The sequence below is a fragment of the Erythranthe guttata genome, chromosome 2 (genome assembly GCF_056151865.1).
Source record: "Erythranthe guttata isolate IM_541 chromosome 2, IM_541, whole genome shotgun sequence".
Lineage (NCBI taxonomy): Eukaryota > Viridiplantae > Streptophyta > Magnoliopsida > Lamiales > Phrymaceae > Erythranthe > Erythranthe guttata.
This window is the reverse complement of record NC_142534.1, coordinates 14,116,598-14,132,090: the sequence shown is the minus strand read 5'-3', so window position 1 is coordinate 14,132,090 and position 15,493 is coordinate 14,116,598. Positions and strand designations below refer to the sequence as shown.

The following is a 15,493-nucleotide window of genomic DNA, read 5'->3' as shown; positions in this document are numbered from 1 at the left end:
TTGACCGTCAAAATTAGGGACGTTTGATGTTTTCTATATATCTGGGGATAAGTGGTACATTTCGCATAGCACAAGGGGCGTAAATTTTACCCAACAAAAAATAAGCGTGGTCCGTTTTTTAAGAATGAAAAAAATCAGCGTTTTTAATACTAACTAACACGCTTTTAAGTTTTAACTAAAGAAGAATTAGGAAGATTTTGGTACCCGACCCGGCCGGCAGCGCTTTGACCCGACCCATTCCCAGTATCTTTCGCTAGATTCGTCTCTTCCTTCAACTAGTACACTATTCCCTTTGCAATAATAATATTAAATTAACCTTTTTTCTTCTTTTACCAGAATTTGTAATAATATTCTGTGAGATTTGTAGAAGACGATATTCAATATCCAATTATTCAAGAAATCTTAAAAGATCCGAATAATGGTGGAAGTGAAAGCGGAACTGGAAGATCAGCAGAGCCCAGTTTCAGGTGATTGATTATCTTACTTTACCTGCCTTTTGTCTGCGATATCGTACAGAAATCCCCTTAATTTTGAAATTTATGAATTTGTTTATAGTTCAATTGAAGTAGATAATATCTTAATGATGAGTTATTAATCTGAACTGTGTGATTTATGACTGTAATTGAAGAAGATTTTTAGGTGAGAAATCGTTTAATAACTTCGAAAATATTATGCACGTAAGGTGTTCGACTTTTTGTCTGTTCCTCTTTCACTTCATATTCTTCTTCAAAACATTGTATTGATGGTGTATGTAGTCATTTTTGCAGAATTGTAGCATTGGATGTAAGTAAACATACACCTTCGGCGATTCGACATGTTTTTTTCTCGGGAAAAGGGTGTCTAAAATTTGTGTTCTTTGGTATTTGTTTCGCTTCTTTTATCGAACTGAGTAACCGTCGTTCTATTTGGTCATATAGAAAATCTTTGTGTTCATTACATGATGATACAGTTCATATATCAGATCTGAGAAATATCTTCTTAGTCGTGTATTAATATTCAATAATTCAAATTTCATTTGGTTTTTGAGATGAGAAACTCATCAAGTGATTGAAACACGACACATGACGATTTGTTTCAGATCAAGATGGTGAGAATGATATTGTCACTGAAGGTGCCTCGGTTGTGCATGGAGAACCTCCCCAAGAAGAAAGTGGGCCCCCTGAAGTAGAATCGGAAGTGGAAGTTCTTCATGATAAAGTGACGAAGCAAATTATGAAGGAAGGCCATGGTCAGAAGAAGCCATCGAAATATTCGACTTGCTTCTGTAAGTTCGTTTTCATAACTTCTATTTGTCACTTTTAATTCCTTCCAATAAATATTTGTAAATAGTTTTTACTTCTCCATAAAAAGCTGGGTCGAAAATATATCAAGTTGTTATGTAGTAATGGTACTATTCTTATGATTTATCTTTTAGACGTTAATTAATCATAGGTCCAATTGATCACATCCGTATGGTAAATATGCAGTTACGAATATCCGAGCCAAAGTAACAGGAATTAGACCTAACACGATACCAAGTAGAAAAATTTCAATCATTTAATTTTTTTTGAAAAAAGAGAGAAAATAAGAGGTAATATCTATACTTAAATTGAATACAAATTGACGTGAATCTCAATGACCAAGAATGGACAATTGACGCAGTAAATCACTATAGAATACACAGAAGGATTTCCTTTCTGAATTACTTCTTTCAAGTTTCAAATAGAAATTTGTAATTAATGTAAAACTAATTACCACTGTCTTTTCTATTTTCCTTTTATTTTTTCGTTTTTGGTTTATTTGGCAGTGCATTATAGGGCATGGACTGAAAGCACCCAACACAAGTTTGAAGATACATGGCATGAACAACAACCCCTTGAGATTGTCCTAGGAAAAGGTTTGCACAACGACTTTGCAAAAAATCTTTCGCCGCTTAACATATCCGAAGTTTCTTTACAGCTTTCTATCCTTCTGTTGATAATACGATCATATAAAACTGTAATTTTTTTTATTTCATTCTGGTGTTGTCTTCAAAACTTATTTTTCAGTCTCAATATCAGTGTGTAGGGTTATATTTCCACCTCCCGATAGTTAGTAAAATAATTTCATTTAAATGGCGGCACTCTTTAGTATATAGTATGGATTTTTTCAAGTGAAAATGTGATATGAAGTTTCAGTAACTCTTTAATACAGAGAAAAAAGAAATGACCGGGTTGGCTATTGGCATTTCCAGCATGACAGCTGGTGAACGTGCACTGCTGCGTGTCGGTTGTGAACTAGGCTATGGAAAAGAAGGGAGCTTTTCTTTTCCAAACGTTCCTCCAATGGCAGATATTGTGTATGAAGTTGAATTGATCGGCTTCGATGAAACCAAAGAAGTGAGTGTTTTTATACTCGCATTCAGAAAGACTTTCCTATACGCTTGGGCCTTTTATTGAATTATATCGATACAAAAATAAAAAAGAAAAAAATAACAATTCCAAATGTTGAAAATTTGTAAAAGGGGAAAGCTCGTGGTGACATGACAGTAGAGGAGAGAATCGGTGCAGCAGATAGAAGAAAGATGGATGGGAATTTATTATTTAAGGAGGAAAAATTGGAGGAGGCAATGCAACAGTATGAAATGGTACCAAATATTGCTCTGCTTTTACTAATTCGTTTTTTTTTTTCGTTCCTTCAATAAGTAATTATCTCGTGATTTTAGGCTATAGCATATATGGGAGACGACTTCATGTTCCAGCTGTACGGTAAGTACCGTGACATGGCATTGGCAGTAAAAAATCCCTGCCACCTCAACATGGCAGCATGCCTGATAAAGCTCGAGCGCTACGATGAAGCCATTGCACAATGTGGCATTGTACGCAATTTTTTTTCGTACTTTGTTGTTAACTAATATATATAAAGAAATATTCAACCGTAGTGTCTTATTATAAGCTGTGCTGATTGGATAATGGGGTTGTTATATAATAGGTTTTGGTTGAGGATGAAAGTAATGTGAAAGCACTGTTTAGACGAGGCAAAGCTAGAGCAGTACTAGGGCAAACTGATGCTGCTCGAGAAGATTTTCTCAAGGCGCGTAAATATGCCCCACAAGACAAAGCAATTGCAAAGGAGCTGCGTTTATTGGCAGAAGACGACAAAGCCGTTTATCATAAGCAGAAGGAGCTCTACAAAGGGCTGTTTGCACAAAGGCCAGATCCTAAACCGGAGCCGAAAAATTGGTTGATTTTGATTTGGCAATGGTTACTGTCTGTATTTTATTCCCTTCTGAGGCGACACAGGCAGAAAGCTGACTGATTGCGTACCGCACTTTCTCCGTTTTTGTTGCGTAAGCGTACTTTAATCTTACTGTTGTATGTTGATGGGAATCCCTTTTGTCAGCCTGCTGTTGATTAGCTTACTGTTTAGTTTGTAAAATGTTTGGTTCCTCATATCTGCATTTAGTATGAAATTTGTTACAACCTAGTACTACTACTAAATGTGATTTCTTCATAACATTCTTGATTTAACACTAGGTCAATCCTATTTCGTTTTGTCGAGAATTTTCTTGCAAAATTTCTAAAAATATAGAAAAATATTGTGAAGATTCCCATTATAACCGAATTTTGAACAAAAGATTATAAACTAATGTAATTTCCCAAATTTCCGAAATTCCACCGATTCTTTTGGAACGGAAATTGGAACCATTTTTTACTTTTAAAAAATTGAAAATTTTCCGAAAAAGCCATTTCTGATTCATTCCTTCTGATTTCCACCCCTAGATTCTCGCTAAAAAGCCTTTATCGATGGCTTTCTTGTCGTAGTGCTAAGCTAATAATACATTTATTTCTATTGATCAAGAAACAACTGCAAATTATATTTTACAATTCAAATGTACATACATATATGCTACATGAGAACCCATGGTTCATCATCAAAGATCCAAAATCTTCTTATTCCAATCTCTATCAACACTATATAACAACAGAAAGTTTAAAAAAAAAATAATTAAAAATAATATTTGATGAATTAATGATCACCATGGATGTGTGAAATCAGACATCCATGCACAGTAAGCACAAACAATCTTCTGAGACATGTAAATATAAACAGCAAAAGATAGACTCATAAGTGTTATATCTTTCCAATCTCCCTTTTGTTTTGGACTCAAATTTTCCTTCACTCCTTCTCCAAATTTCTGCATTACTCCATCCAAATACTTCTTCACCGTTTTTATCTCCTTCTTCGTTTTCTCTTTCAATCGATCTTGATCTCGATTTTGGCAACAAACCGCGGTTGAAATTCTACTACTCATTAGAGTTGGGCTGTGTTTGATGTGGCATATAGGGCTTATTGATATTCCAGCCATGGACATACAGTACAACTTTATAGCATGCATGGGAATTCTTGATTTTCTTTTTCTTTTTTTTTTTTTTTTTTTTTTTTTTTGGATTTTTGGTTTGGCAGGGATGAAGGAAGAAGGGAAAATGAATTGTTTGGATCTGAAATTGTTTTTTTGTTTTCTTTTTTTTTTTTGGAAAGAAGTATGAGAAATATAGTGCTAGCTAATATTATGGACAACAAGAAGAAAGAAGAAAATATCTGAGGAGGAAATTTATGTCTACTTAGATGTGTGGATAAGGTAAAGGCGTGTATGGGCATCCTTTTTGTGCTTAAATGAAAGAATTGAATTATTAATTGTTTTGACAAGTCATAGTATCACAATAATGTAAGTAACATAATAGTAAAGTTAACCTAGGGAAAAAAAACAAAAAAGAGAATATGGTTTGTTCAAACCCAAATGGAGGATTAATAGTTTAATAAAAAAATAAAAAATAAAAATAAAAACTTTAAAAATGGACTTTTTGCTAATTGCCGGATTCATTGTACTTTTTACAATGTGAAATCTTAGTACTGGATATTAGCATGTGTAGCGCGGACACAGAAACGGTGATACGAGGAAACAGAAAACGAACACGGAGAAAGGGCGTGTTACATAAGATATTAGTAATCCACATATGACAAAGCTTCTAAAATTTATAGGACTTTATTCTATAACCAAGAATATTCTACGTATGTAAAATTTACAATTTTGCAGAACGATTTACTTAAGTCTAGGAAAAATGTAAAAGGTTTCAAAGAAGAAATTATTTTGTGAATTTTGTGAAAGTTTTTGGAAAACTTTATAACATCTCCCAACTATTGGATGAATTTAATCCTACCACTCTATTTTAACAAGTTCATTCTATTAAAAAAAAAAGGTCATTCAATGCATTCCCTACAATTCAGACAATCAATTCCGGTTGTCATTTCCATTCTCATCCCATTTTTCATCCCACACACTCGCCTTGCTCTCCGTATATATATACTAGTTATAGTGCAATTTGATTACATTATCCAAATTTAATAAACATCAACCAAGGTCAATTTTTATGAATTAAATTTTCAATACGGAAACAACTAATTGCATTTGTTTCCGTAAAATAACAAAGCTTATTGTGAAACTTATGGAGTGTATGACTAATGAAATATGGATAATTCTAGAGTTACATGCAAAGAATCTTCAAATGTTTATTAGCTGTAATTTGGCATGTGTAATTGGCCTTTCTGCACCCTTCAATTAGGTGTGTTTGGCATTTAACATCCTCAAATTGCAAAGTTTTGATGTGCAAGATGCACCCTCCGACAATATGCATAAAATAAAATCTTCATATAAAAAATGATTTCAACGTTAATTAAGAAGATATAGTGAGACATTCATATTATATCTTTAAGGACAAGGTGACATAACTCTCCTGACACTTTTTAAATCTTTATTATTTTATATGAGAATTATAAATTTTCTTCTATGGTAGTATTAATAGTCCCGTGAGAAATAAATGTAATGCATATCGGTCCTCAAGACTTGATCTTGGCTCAAGTAATTGATGGCTCGTGTAATTTTTTCAGGGGTGTAGGTGTAACTTAACCAAATATAAATCACAACGATTAAAAATCTAAACCACTTCTTATTTTGGTTCGAAATATAGGGTTTGAATGCCTGAACATGAAAGCACTTACTTTTCACTTTTAAAACACTTCTTTTGTCGAACATCGAGAAGGATTGTGCAAGAATTTTTTTTCATAGGATATCAGTCAAATGACAAAAACACACAATATAAAACCTCAATATTGATTTTAGCTACATTAGAGATTTTCTTTTTTTTTTTATTTTTTGGCAAAAATAACGGGGACGATGGAAGGTGAAATGGTGGAGATGAGGGTTTTTTCGACCAACATAGACCGTTCTACCCTTCTAATTTTGGCGTAAAACATTTTTCAGAAAAACAATTGGATCAAGAATTTGCCAAAGGGGTGCTTTTTGCCATTCTAATCAATGGAAAATAATTGTTAGATATATTTTTGTAAAACATAAATTTAATATTGATGATAAGATGAATGTTTTTAAATAAATTGAACCACTACAAAAATATTGTAAACGCCGTATTTTACTATTTTTACATAAGAAAAAGATTTTTTTGTTTTTCTTTTACTATTTGTTTATTTACTTATTTATTTATAAAATTTTGAACACACTTAACTGAAATCCTGGATTCGCCACTACAAACACTTTAACAGAAACCCAACTTAACAATGACTTTGCCAATATTAGTAAGTACTATTTATCCGTTCCAAACATGATCATGGACGCTTGAATTTCCTCCAATGTACGGCCCTTCGTTTCCGGAACGAGCTTTACGATGAAGATCACTGTTAAACCACATACACTTGCAAACACCAAAAACGTGCCTGAAATATAAATTGGTTGAACACATGAGCTCAAAATTAAGTGAATCGCAAAAACCCGATAGTCATCTTTCAAATTGCTAAAAAAATTAAAATAAAAAATAAAAAAAAAACCCGGGAGGAAGAAAACGAGGTACCTGCAGAGCTCCATTGTGCGAGAAAGTTAAACGAATACGTAATAATCCAAGTGCCGAACCAGTTGACCACCGTCACAAGACTTCCAGCTAAGCCTTTTATGTTTATCGGAAATATCTGATATAATAAACGAATGAAATATAAAGTTCATCTAATAATAATAATATAGTAGTTTTTTTTTTAATTTAAATTAAGTTACATATCTAGGAAGAAGTATCATATGTTATATACCTCTGACATTATAACCCAAGGAATCCCTCCCATGCCTAAGGAGAATGATCCCGAAAATATCTGATCAAATTACGAGAATTTAAAATCCATTAAATTGTAAAATTGAATAAAAATAAATGAAAATATTAATAATAAATGCTAAAAATTAAGGCAATGTAACATTTTACCAAGACACCACCAAATGCTAGAGAGGGACTGAAATCCCAAAGCTTATGATCCTACACTCGGAAACATAGTACTAATCAAAATGTCGAACGTCAAAAAAAAAAAATTATCGAGATATTTGTGTGTACGATTTTAACCTGTAATAAATATGACAATCCAATCAGAAGACAACCTAAGCAAGTTCCCGTTGCCGAAACCTGCAGCAGCATAAGACCGTTTTTTTATTTTTTTATATTTAATATTTGTAGAGCTAAAAAGAATTATAGAATTAAATTAAAAATTACTGACCAGTAATAGTGGACGTCTTCCGGATTTATCCATTAGTAGTGTTCCTACAACAGTCATCGGAACCTGCAAAATCGGAATGTCTTACGAAGTTTCTGTAGAAAGACGAGCTTAACAGTAATGGTGTGATTTTTTATATATATTTTTATATAATATATTAACCTGAACAATGACCATTGTTGTTGTTCCAACTCTATATGAAAAACCTGCAATAATAATCCAGCAGTTAGAATATTTTCTATTTTTCATTTAGGGCAAATTACGGCCAACCCCCTAAGGTAAGGCCAAATTACGAAACCCCCCCTCCTGTTTGGATAATTACAACCACCCCTCAACTATGTATTGTCTTACACGTCCACCTTTACGGTGTCAAATTTACCTACTAAATGATGGGTTTTTTCGTAAGAAAATACATATATAGTTGAGAGAGGTGGTTGTAATTATTCAAACATGAAGGGTTTTTTCGTAATTTGACCTTATCTCAGAGGGTGGACGTAATTTGCCCATAAAGTATATGTTAGGGCAGGCCCGATAGAAATCAACCTCTCGAATAAATTTTCTGAATTTTCTTTTTCAAAAATATAAAATCACTTCTAATTTCATTTTCATTTTTTTTAGAACAACTCCAATTCAAAAGGCTTCAAAAAATTTTGGACAATTCAGATCGGAATCGGTGGAAATCAAGAATTTGATTCCAACTTTCTCCCCTACTTATGATTCTACTAAGATTTAACAAGGTAGACAATCGTAAAATCGTAAATTTCAATCAAGATTTTGACGACTTCAATTAAAAAAAAAAAAATAATAATAAACTCACCTGCTGACGAAAAAATTGCGCTTGCATAGTACGAAATCGCATTGACCCCTCCAAATTGTTGCAACACCATCAACCCTACTCCCACCTAAACGAATACGAGACATTCTTAATCGAAAAATAGCGTTGCATAGGTAATATTTGGACATGAACTAACTAAAAACGGAAGCCTTACGATAAGCGAGTGAGCATATTTTCTTTGGAACAAGTCTACCATTCTAGAGTCCTCGAATTGTTCTAAACTTCTCGTATAATCCTGTAAATCATCGTTCCCAATAGATATATGCATCTCGTCGAAGTCAAATAATTAGAACAATAACAAGATAACTGAAAAAAAAAAAAAAAGTTACTCCGATTTCAGCTGCTTCTTCATAAATATTAGCATTCTTCCCCCTGAGACGAACCAAAGATTTTTCACTTCTATCCCACTTACCAATCTTAGCCTGTCGATAAAATGAGAAAAATGAAAAATTGATAAAAAAAAAAAAAAAAAAAAAGAACATTCTAGAACCTTCCGTCTTATATTATTTACGAGCTCACCAGCCATCTAGGGGACTCGGGAATGAAGAAGAGGCCCACAAGCTGTATTACACATGGAATTGTTCCTGTAATGATTTTTTTTTAAATTAATTCATGCATAAAGCAAATAATATATTTTCCATCGAAAAAAATAAAAAAAATATTACCGATTAAAGCCAAGAGGCGCCAGTTAATGATATTACCAACAAGATACACTATCGAGTGTCCACAACATATCATCAACTGGAAAATAGAACCAATTTATGTCAAATTATTCTAAACTATAAAATTGATTTCGATTATTATCGAAATAAAGGGAGTTTTTTTATTTATTTATTCTTTAAAGTACGTACCTGGTTGACTGCAGTAAATGCGCCTCGGAGATTCTTGGGCGTGATTTCTGCTATATATACAGGTACCTAATGAATATTCACAATGAACTTAAACAAAATAAAATAGTAAATAAAAATCCATTACATGAAAAGAAAAATTGGAGTAGAAAATGTAAGTACGACGTATGAGAGAAGCCCGACTCCGAATCCAGTTAACAGCCTCCCACTATCGAGCCACCATGCATTCTGTTAAAGAATATGCTGAATTACGAGGAATACGATAAAGGTTTGTTTTTTATAAATAGGAAATAAACTTCCATTAAAAAATCGGTTGCCTATAATTATTATTGAGAATTCTATTACTTATATAATTATTATATATATAAAAATACGAAAAATTAGAGGTGAACACCTTAGCAAAGGCTATTGAAACCCATCCAACGATATTGAACAACTCCGCGAAACCCATTGCCTGCATTATAAATTTGATCAAATTTTTGCATGAGACGACAAATAAACATTTTACAATCGAAATTTGTTAATACTAAATTAATAATAATCGAGAGAAACGAGGTATTACTCCTCTCCTTCCAAAGAGATCTGCTATCTTCCCACTCACGACTGCTCCAATCATAGCTCCGATAGTTGATATCGACCCGAACAACGAGTACTGCAAAAAAAAAAATTGTATGCCAATAAAACCGTAAATTGCATAAAAATCGGAATAAAAAACGTAATTTGCAATTGTCAAAGTAGCCACAAGGCACCTTTAACAAATCGCACAGATTTAAGTTTTTCGAGTACTGTATCATTTATTATTCCAAATAACCTTCCACCATGTATCGGGTTTTCGGGTTTCAGGTTTTTGGGTTTCGGGTTTTTGGGTTTTTGGGTTTTCGGGTTTATATCACACTTGTATTATACTTATGGAATTACTTCACTGTCATTTTTTACTAAGACTGAATCAAAACAATTTCGATTAATCATAGTTCAAAAATCCCATGTACTTAAACTCCATCAAACACAAGGATTCTATACATTTTTCTTCGTACAAGTAATTAAAATCGACAATCTTTAACAAATCTCCGAAAATTAAAAATCTCAAGAAATAGCAACTTAATTATTACCTCAGCCAGTGATAGGCCAAGATCATCAAGAATCCCAGACTGAGCAGGTGAAGAGAATCCCACCTGCATATATATATATATATATATATATATATATATATATATATATATATATATATATATATATATTAAAGAATATTGAAAGAGAAAATAATAAGTGAAGAAGTACATATGAAAATGGGGGCTAGTTAATTATATATTTGGGGAGCTTACAGCAGAACCAAAAACATATGAACCTAACACCGCCACGAAGGTGCTCAGAACAAGAACAGCGGTGGCGGAATCGGAACCGCTCCGCTCCTCGCCGCCGCCGACAACATCCGGCGGAAGCAAAGGGCGGCTGTTGGTGGTGATTTCATCATCAAGTACGCTGTCCGACTCCATCCACTTGTCTTGTCCGAGAAATGAAATATTATTTGTGTTTTTCTTACTTTATTCCGTCAATTACTCTTGCTTTTTTTTTTTTTTTTCTTTTTTCCAAAATTATGTAATGAATGAATTTAGGGTAAATTACGGTCAAGCCCTGAGGTAAGGTCAAATAAAAAAAAAAAGGGTAAATTCCACTTTACCCCCTCGTACTCTGTCCGATAATTACTTTACCCCCTTGTACTTTCAATTTCATCGATTTACCCCCTGTACTTGTACAATTTTCCAATACAACCCTCTCCGTCAACTTTTTTCGATTTTGACTCTGACGCCGTTTGGTCAGAGTCAAAATATTGACGTAAATATTGACTTTTTTTTATTTTGACTCTCGAGTTTAGAAAAGAGAAAGTTTCACACATTCATATATTTTTTTCTTTGCACTTGGTGGAATCGATCAATTTTTTGATCTTGATTTTTGCCAAGTTAGGGCTTGAATTTGGGGATATCTTGGAAGGGGAAGTGGTGGGAGAAGAAGAAACGACAATATTGACGGAGAAGAAACGACGTGTTATTGGCAATTTTGTAATTTACAGAGTTGATCAAACGGCGTCAGAGTCAAAATCGAAAAAAATTGACGGAGAGGGCTGTATTGGGTGTACACTATAGGGGGGTAAATCGATGAAATTGAGAGTACGAGGGGGTAAAGTGGAATTTACCCAAAAAAAATCATGTTTAGGTAATTGCATGTACCCACCTCTCAACTGTGAATTCTTTTATAGTAAATCATGGCGGTGTCAAATTTAGTGAAATTTTTTAGATTATGTAGAATATTCTCTAGTTTGTACTCTTTTTATTACTCCACATTTTGAAACAATATGATCATAAGATGTGAATTTTAACTTGTAAATATCGTGGTGCATCAGAAGCTACATTTCTACACAAAACGAGTTGCTGTAATTACAAATAGCCATTTGCTGATTTAAATTCTAATTGAGGAAAATAAGATCTTTATTACGAACATCTCATACATACTATTGAGACCAACTGAACTCCAAAAATAAAAATCAATTGTATCACCAATTAAGACACAAGTCTCGCAAATTCTTGCAACTACAAGTTCATGAAATAAATTAACAACTGATTGTATTCCTAAACATATTATCAATCAATCATGTTTCTATGTAAATCCCAAATCGAAAAACAAGTTCGATTTTTCTCAAAAAAATGAAATATAAAAAGATAAAAAAAGAAAGCATCGAGTTACTGCAGGAGCAACAAGACCCCGACAAGTGTATGCGTATGGAGATTTCGACAAGTGCACCGTGCCACCGTTTAGAGTTCAAAGTTAAGTTTCTCAAAAATGAATGTAACCACAACGGGTCCCGCTAAATCGCCTAGGCCACACCCTACAAAAAAAAATATAGAAAATTTTCATTTCAAACAACAGTTTTTTTTTTTTTTTTTTTTTAAATAAATAAATATTTTTTTTAACGAATCTTACCAATCCATTGGCCAATCGTAGGACGAATGAACATTGCTCCAATTCCAGCTCCAATAGACGCGAAAACTAGTGACGCGCCGCATTTCAAAGTGGCCCCACAAATTCTTTTTCCAAGAAGGCGGACTTGTTGTGAAGTTTCAACTGTATCAGCTTCTTCTTCGTCTTTACTGGTTTTAGATATAGAAGCAAAGAAGTGGTATATATCGATGCTAATTTGAACTGTCCACGAGGCTAAAACGGCAAGAAGATGCCCTGTTTTGATATTCGATACCAAAAGAAGAAACGGTGAGAAATTTCATGTTTTAACCAAACAAAGCCCAACAGAGTGGAAATTACTTATTTGACCTCGAAAAGTGGTTTTGCTGACGCAGCTGAAGTATGTTAGAACCGGCAGTCTCCTTGCAGCCTTGCGAGCGGCCGACTTTGGAACATCTATTATGGTACATCATATCAGGCAAATACAGGATTTTTTTTATAAAAAATATAGGGTAAATTACAACCACCCCTGAGGTAAGGTCAAATTACGAAAAAACCCATCGTGCTTGGGTAATTACAACCACTCCTCAACTATGAATCTTCTTACACGTCCACCCTTATGGGGTCAAATTCAACATAATCTTATAGATTCCATGGAATGTTCTCTAATTTGTACTCGTTTTGTGCGAAAATGCAGTTTCTGATGCCCCACAATCTTATTTTTACAAGCCAAGAGACACATTATGATCATCTTGCTTCAAATTGTGGAGCTCGAAAGGGGTAAAACGGGTACAAACTAGAGATTATTCCACATAATCTAAAAGATTCCACTAAATTTGACACCAAAAGGGTGGACGTGTAAGAAGATTTATAGTTGAGGGGTCGTTGCAATTACCCAAACATAAGGGGTTTTTTCGTAATTTGACCTTACCTCAGGGAGTGGCCGTAATTTACCCTAAAATATATAAACAATAGTATTATTGAACAATGAACAACTAAGAATACCTTTGAGAAGCTTCCAGGCCATCCTATGTGAAACATAATGAACTGCAAGTCTCTCAAAAACACGTCTTGTAGTAACTACACTAGTCTGAGAATACAACACGGTTATTATTGTAAGGTTTATTATACCCTCGTAGCCAATAACTGAAGAGATTTCAAACAAAAGCTAAAATATTTTCAGTATCGCGCTGTGATTAACAAAGGGGGCTTCCATTGGATGGTTATGATCAAATCTTAGTAGCACATACTTCTGATATCGAAACAAAAAGAGCAATCTTTACATTAAAGAAAAAAAATAAAAAAAATGTTATACCTCGCGAATTATTTGTTTGACTGATTTCTTGAAAGGAACAGACAAATCCAAAGGTTCTTGTTCTTCGGGATTTTCAAGAAAATCTTCGTCGTCCTCGTCGGCTTCTGGCTTGGGCTCCAAAAGAGGCAAGTAGAATAACAAGAAAGACCGCAACGACGTCACGGCGAGATTCTTCCAGTGAAATGCTGAGAACAGCGATTTCAACTCAATATCGTATTGCTTGGTAGTGTATTTCAGTGCATCACTCTGAAATATATTTGCGGATGCACTCCTTATACTAGAAATGTAATCTTCGTCTAGAGCTATTCCGGCATCGCAATAGGAAACACGCGAAGCACCATCTCTGGGACAGCCATTATTATACATACAACAAATATTTATCAGCTGTAGAGATCGAAAACGAGATGTATCATATAGTTCACTCAGGATTCTTTATCCTTTTTTTTTTTTTTTTGTTATTTTACATACGAGATAGATGTACTGTAAACAATTTGATTCCAGTGAAATTCTTAAAAAAAAATTCCCATCAAGTGCAGGAATGGAATCTAGATAGCTTCAGTTCCATTCCATCACTCTCCAATCGTATGAAACATGAGATATCTATTATTCCAGTTTCATTTTATCGGTAACTTCATTATGTTCCGACTAGTCATTTTCTCGCATAAATGGATGACAGTCTTCACATAGTAAGAAGGACCCGAAATCCCTAATCCAATGCATCCGCCTACGGAGACAAACACATACCCAGCTTGACACAAACTCGAAAACTAAACATGTTTTACTAAAATCAAAAAACAATATGGTAAATTACGGCCTCCCATATAATCTATAAGATTCCACTAAATTTGACACAGCAAAGATGGACGTGTAAGAAGATTCATAGTTGAGGGGTGGTTGTAATTACCCACGCAGGAGGGGTTTTTTCGTAATTTGACCTTACATCGGGTGGGGTGGCCGTAATTTACCCAAAACAATAAGAATGTCCCAACATTCCGCCTCACAAGATCAAAATAAACAGATACCTATTACAATGATTATTTAGCAAATTCGTTAAATCTAAAAGTTTCTACTCCGGATATGCTTTCACCGAATCTTGAAAACTAACGGGCCGATTTTTCTACTCTCTTAGTCACTAATTCGAGTAATTAAAATATTGAATCTCTACATTAAGCACATAATTAGTTCCAGTCAAGCTGCATCTTATAACTAAAATCAACCAAAGAAACAAACATCATAGCTTCTCGATAATTGGCACTAACAAACTACAAAGAATAATCTGTATCTTAATTTGAACCATGATTCTATCCTTTCAGCAAAAGCACAAGCCATAAAATTAAGGAGAAAAAACAAAACACACAGTTGGTAAAACAATTTACCCAAAGAATGCCCCAAAGGCAAAAGGAGTTGAAATGGCGAAAGAAGCTGCGGCGGAGGAAGCTCCGACGAGCTTGGTGGAGAATAGCCCTCTCGAATTAAACGCCTGGCCACCAAAGTTTGGATTTTTCCTCAATAGATCCAACATTGCGATAGCCGCCATTGTTCAGTAACTCAAATCGAGAATTTATCAAAAAAAAAGTTTTTATTTTTTTTATTTTTCGCCCCCAATGACTGATCAATCATAAATAGAGAATCTGTAAAACGTGCCCTAGGAACCAGAATCAAAATCCCCAAAAAAAAAGGCGCTGCGGAATCTGTAATATTTTGAGCTGAAAAAATCAGAAGCAATTGGGCAAAAGGCAAAAAACCTTATCGCGATTGGCGAGTGCGTAATCAGATCGAGATTCGTATGTAGAAGAAGCAGAAGAAGTTCAGACAAAGAATGATTTTTTCTTCAGTGATGTTTGCGAATTATCGCCATGGACAAAGGTGCGGCTTTTAGTCTTTTTTCCCCTTGTGATTTTTTTTTCCAAGGGAAAATTTGTGTTGGGATTAAAACTAGGTTGTGTCCAATTGATTTTTGATTTCTTTTTATTATTATTATTA

General features: G+C 34.0%; 3 protein-coding genes across 3 annotated transcripts; 1 reads left to right on the top strand and 2 right to left on the bottom strand.

Annotated features, from left to right (window-relative positions):
• The first annotated feature begins 188 nt into the window (after positions 1–188).
• Positions 189–3,516, top strand: TWD1 (FKBP-type peptidyl-prolyl cis-trans isomerase family protein). Its single transcript, XM_012994319.2, has 7 exons — positions 189–467; positions 1,079–1,264; positions 1,787–1,876; positions 2,173–2,357; positions 2,483–2,605; positions 2,684–2,836; positions 2,950–3,516. The coding sequence occupies exons 1-7, from the start codon at positions 419–421 to the stop codon at positions 3,274–3,276; spliced, it is 1,113 nt and encodes a 370-aa protein (XP_012849773.2). The 5' UTR covers positions 189–418; the 3' UTR covers positions 3,277–3,516.
• Positions 3,517–6,357: 2,841 nt separating this feature from the next.
• On the bottom strand, positions 6,358–10,807 carry LOC105969520 (sugar transporter ERD6-like 5). Its single transcript, XM_012994285.2, has 18 exons — positions 10,566–10,807; positions 10,353–10,415; positions 9,806–9,895; positions 9,638–9,697; positions 9,406–9,471; positions 9,247–9,312; positions 9,061–9,136; positions 8,915–8,979; positions 8,725–8,817; positions 8,550–8,630; positions 8,378–8,462; positions 7,723–7,766; positions 7,564–7,626; positions 7,413–7,472; positions 7,278–7,328; positions 7,111–7,170; positions 6,882–6,996; positions 6,358–6,747 (listed from the first exon to the last, which is right to left on the bottom strand). The coding sequence occupies exons 1-18, from the start codon at positions 10,734–10,736 to the stop codon at positions 6,617–6,619; spliced, it is 1,440 nt and encodes a 479-aa protein (XP_012849739.1). The 5' UTR covers positions 10,737–10,807; the 3' UTR covers positions 6,358–6,616.
• A 901-nt stretch (positions 10,808–11,708) lies between these two features.
• Positions 11,709–15,478, bottom strand: LOC105969556 (isopentenyl-diphosphate delta-isomerase). Its single transcript, XM_012994328.2, has 6 exons — positions 14,887–15,478; positions 13,511–13,853; positions 13,201–13,285; positions 12,565–12,651; positions 12,220–12,471; positions 11,709–12,124 (listed from the first exon to the last, which is right to left on the bottom strand). The coding sequence occupies exons 1-6, from the start codon at positions 15,045–15,047 to the stop codon at positions 12,051–12,053; spliced, it is 1,002 nt and encodes a 333-aa protein (XP_012849782.2). The 5' UTR covers positions 15,048–15,478; the 3' UTR covers positions 11,709–12,050.
• Positions 15,479–15,493: the final 15 nt, after the last annotated feature.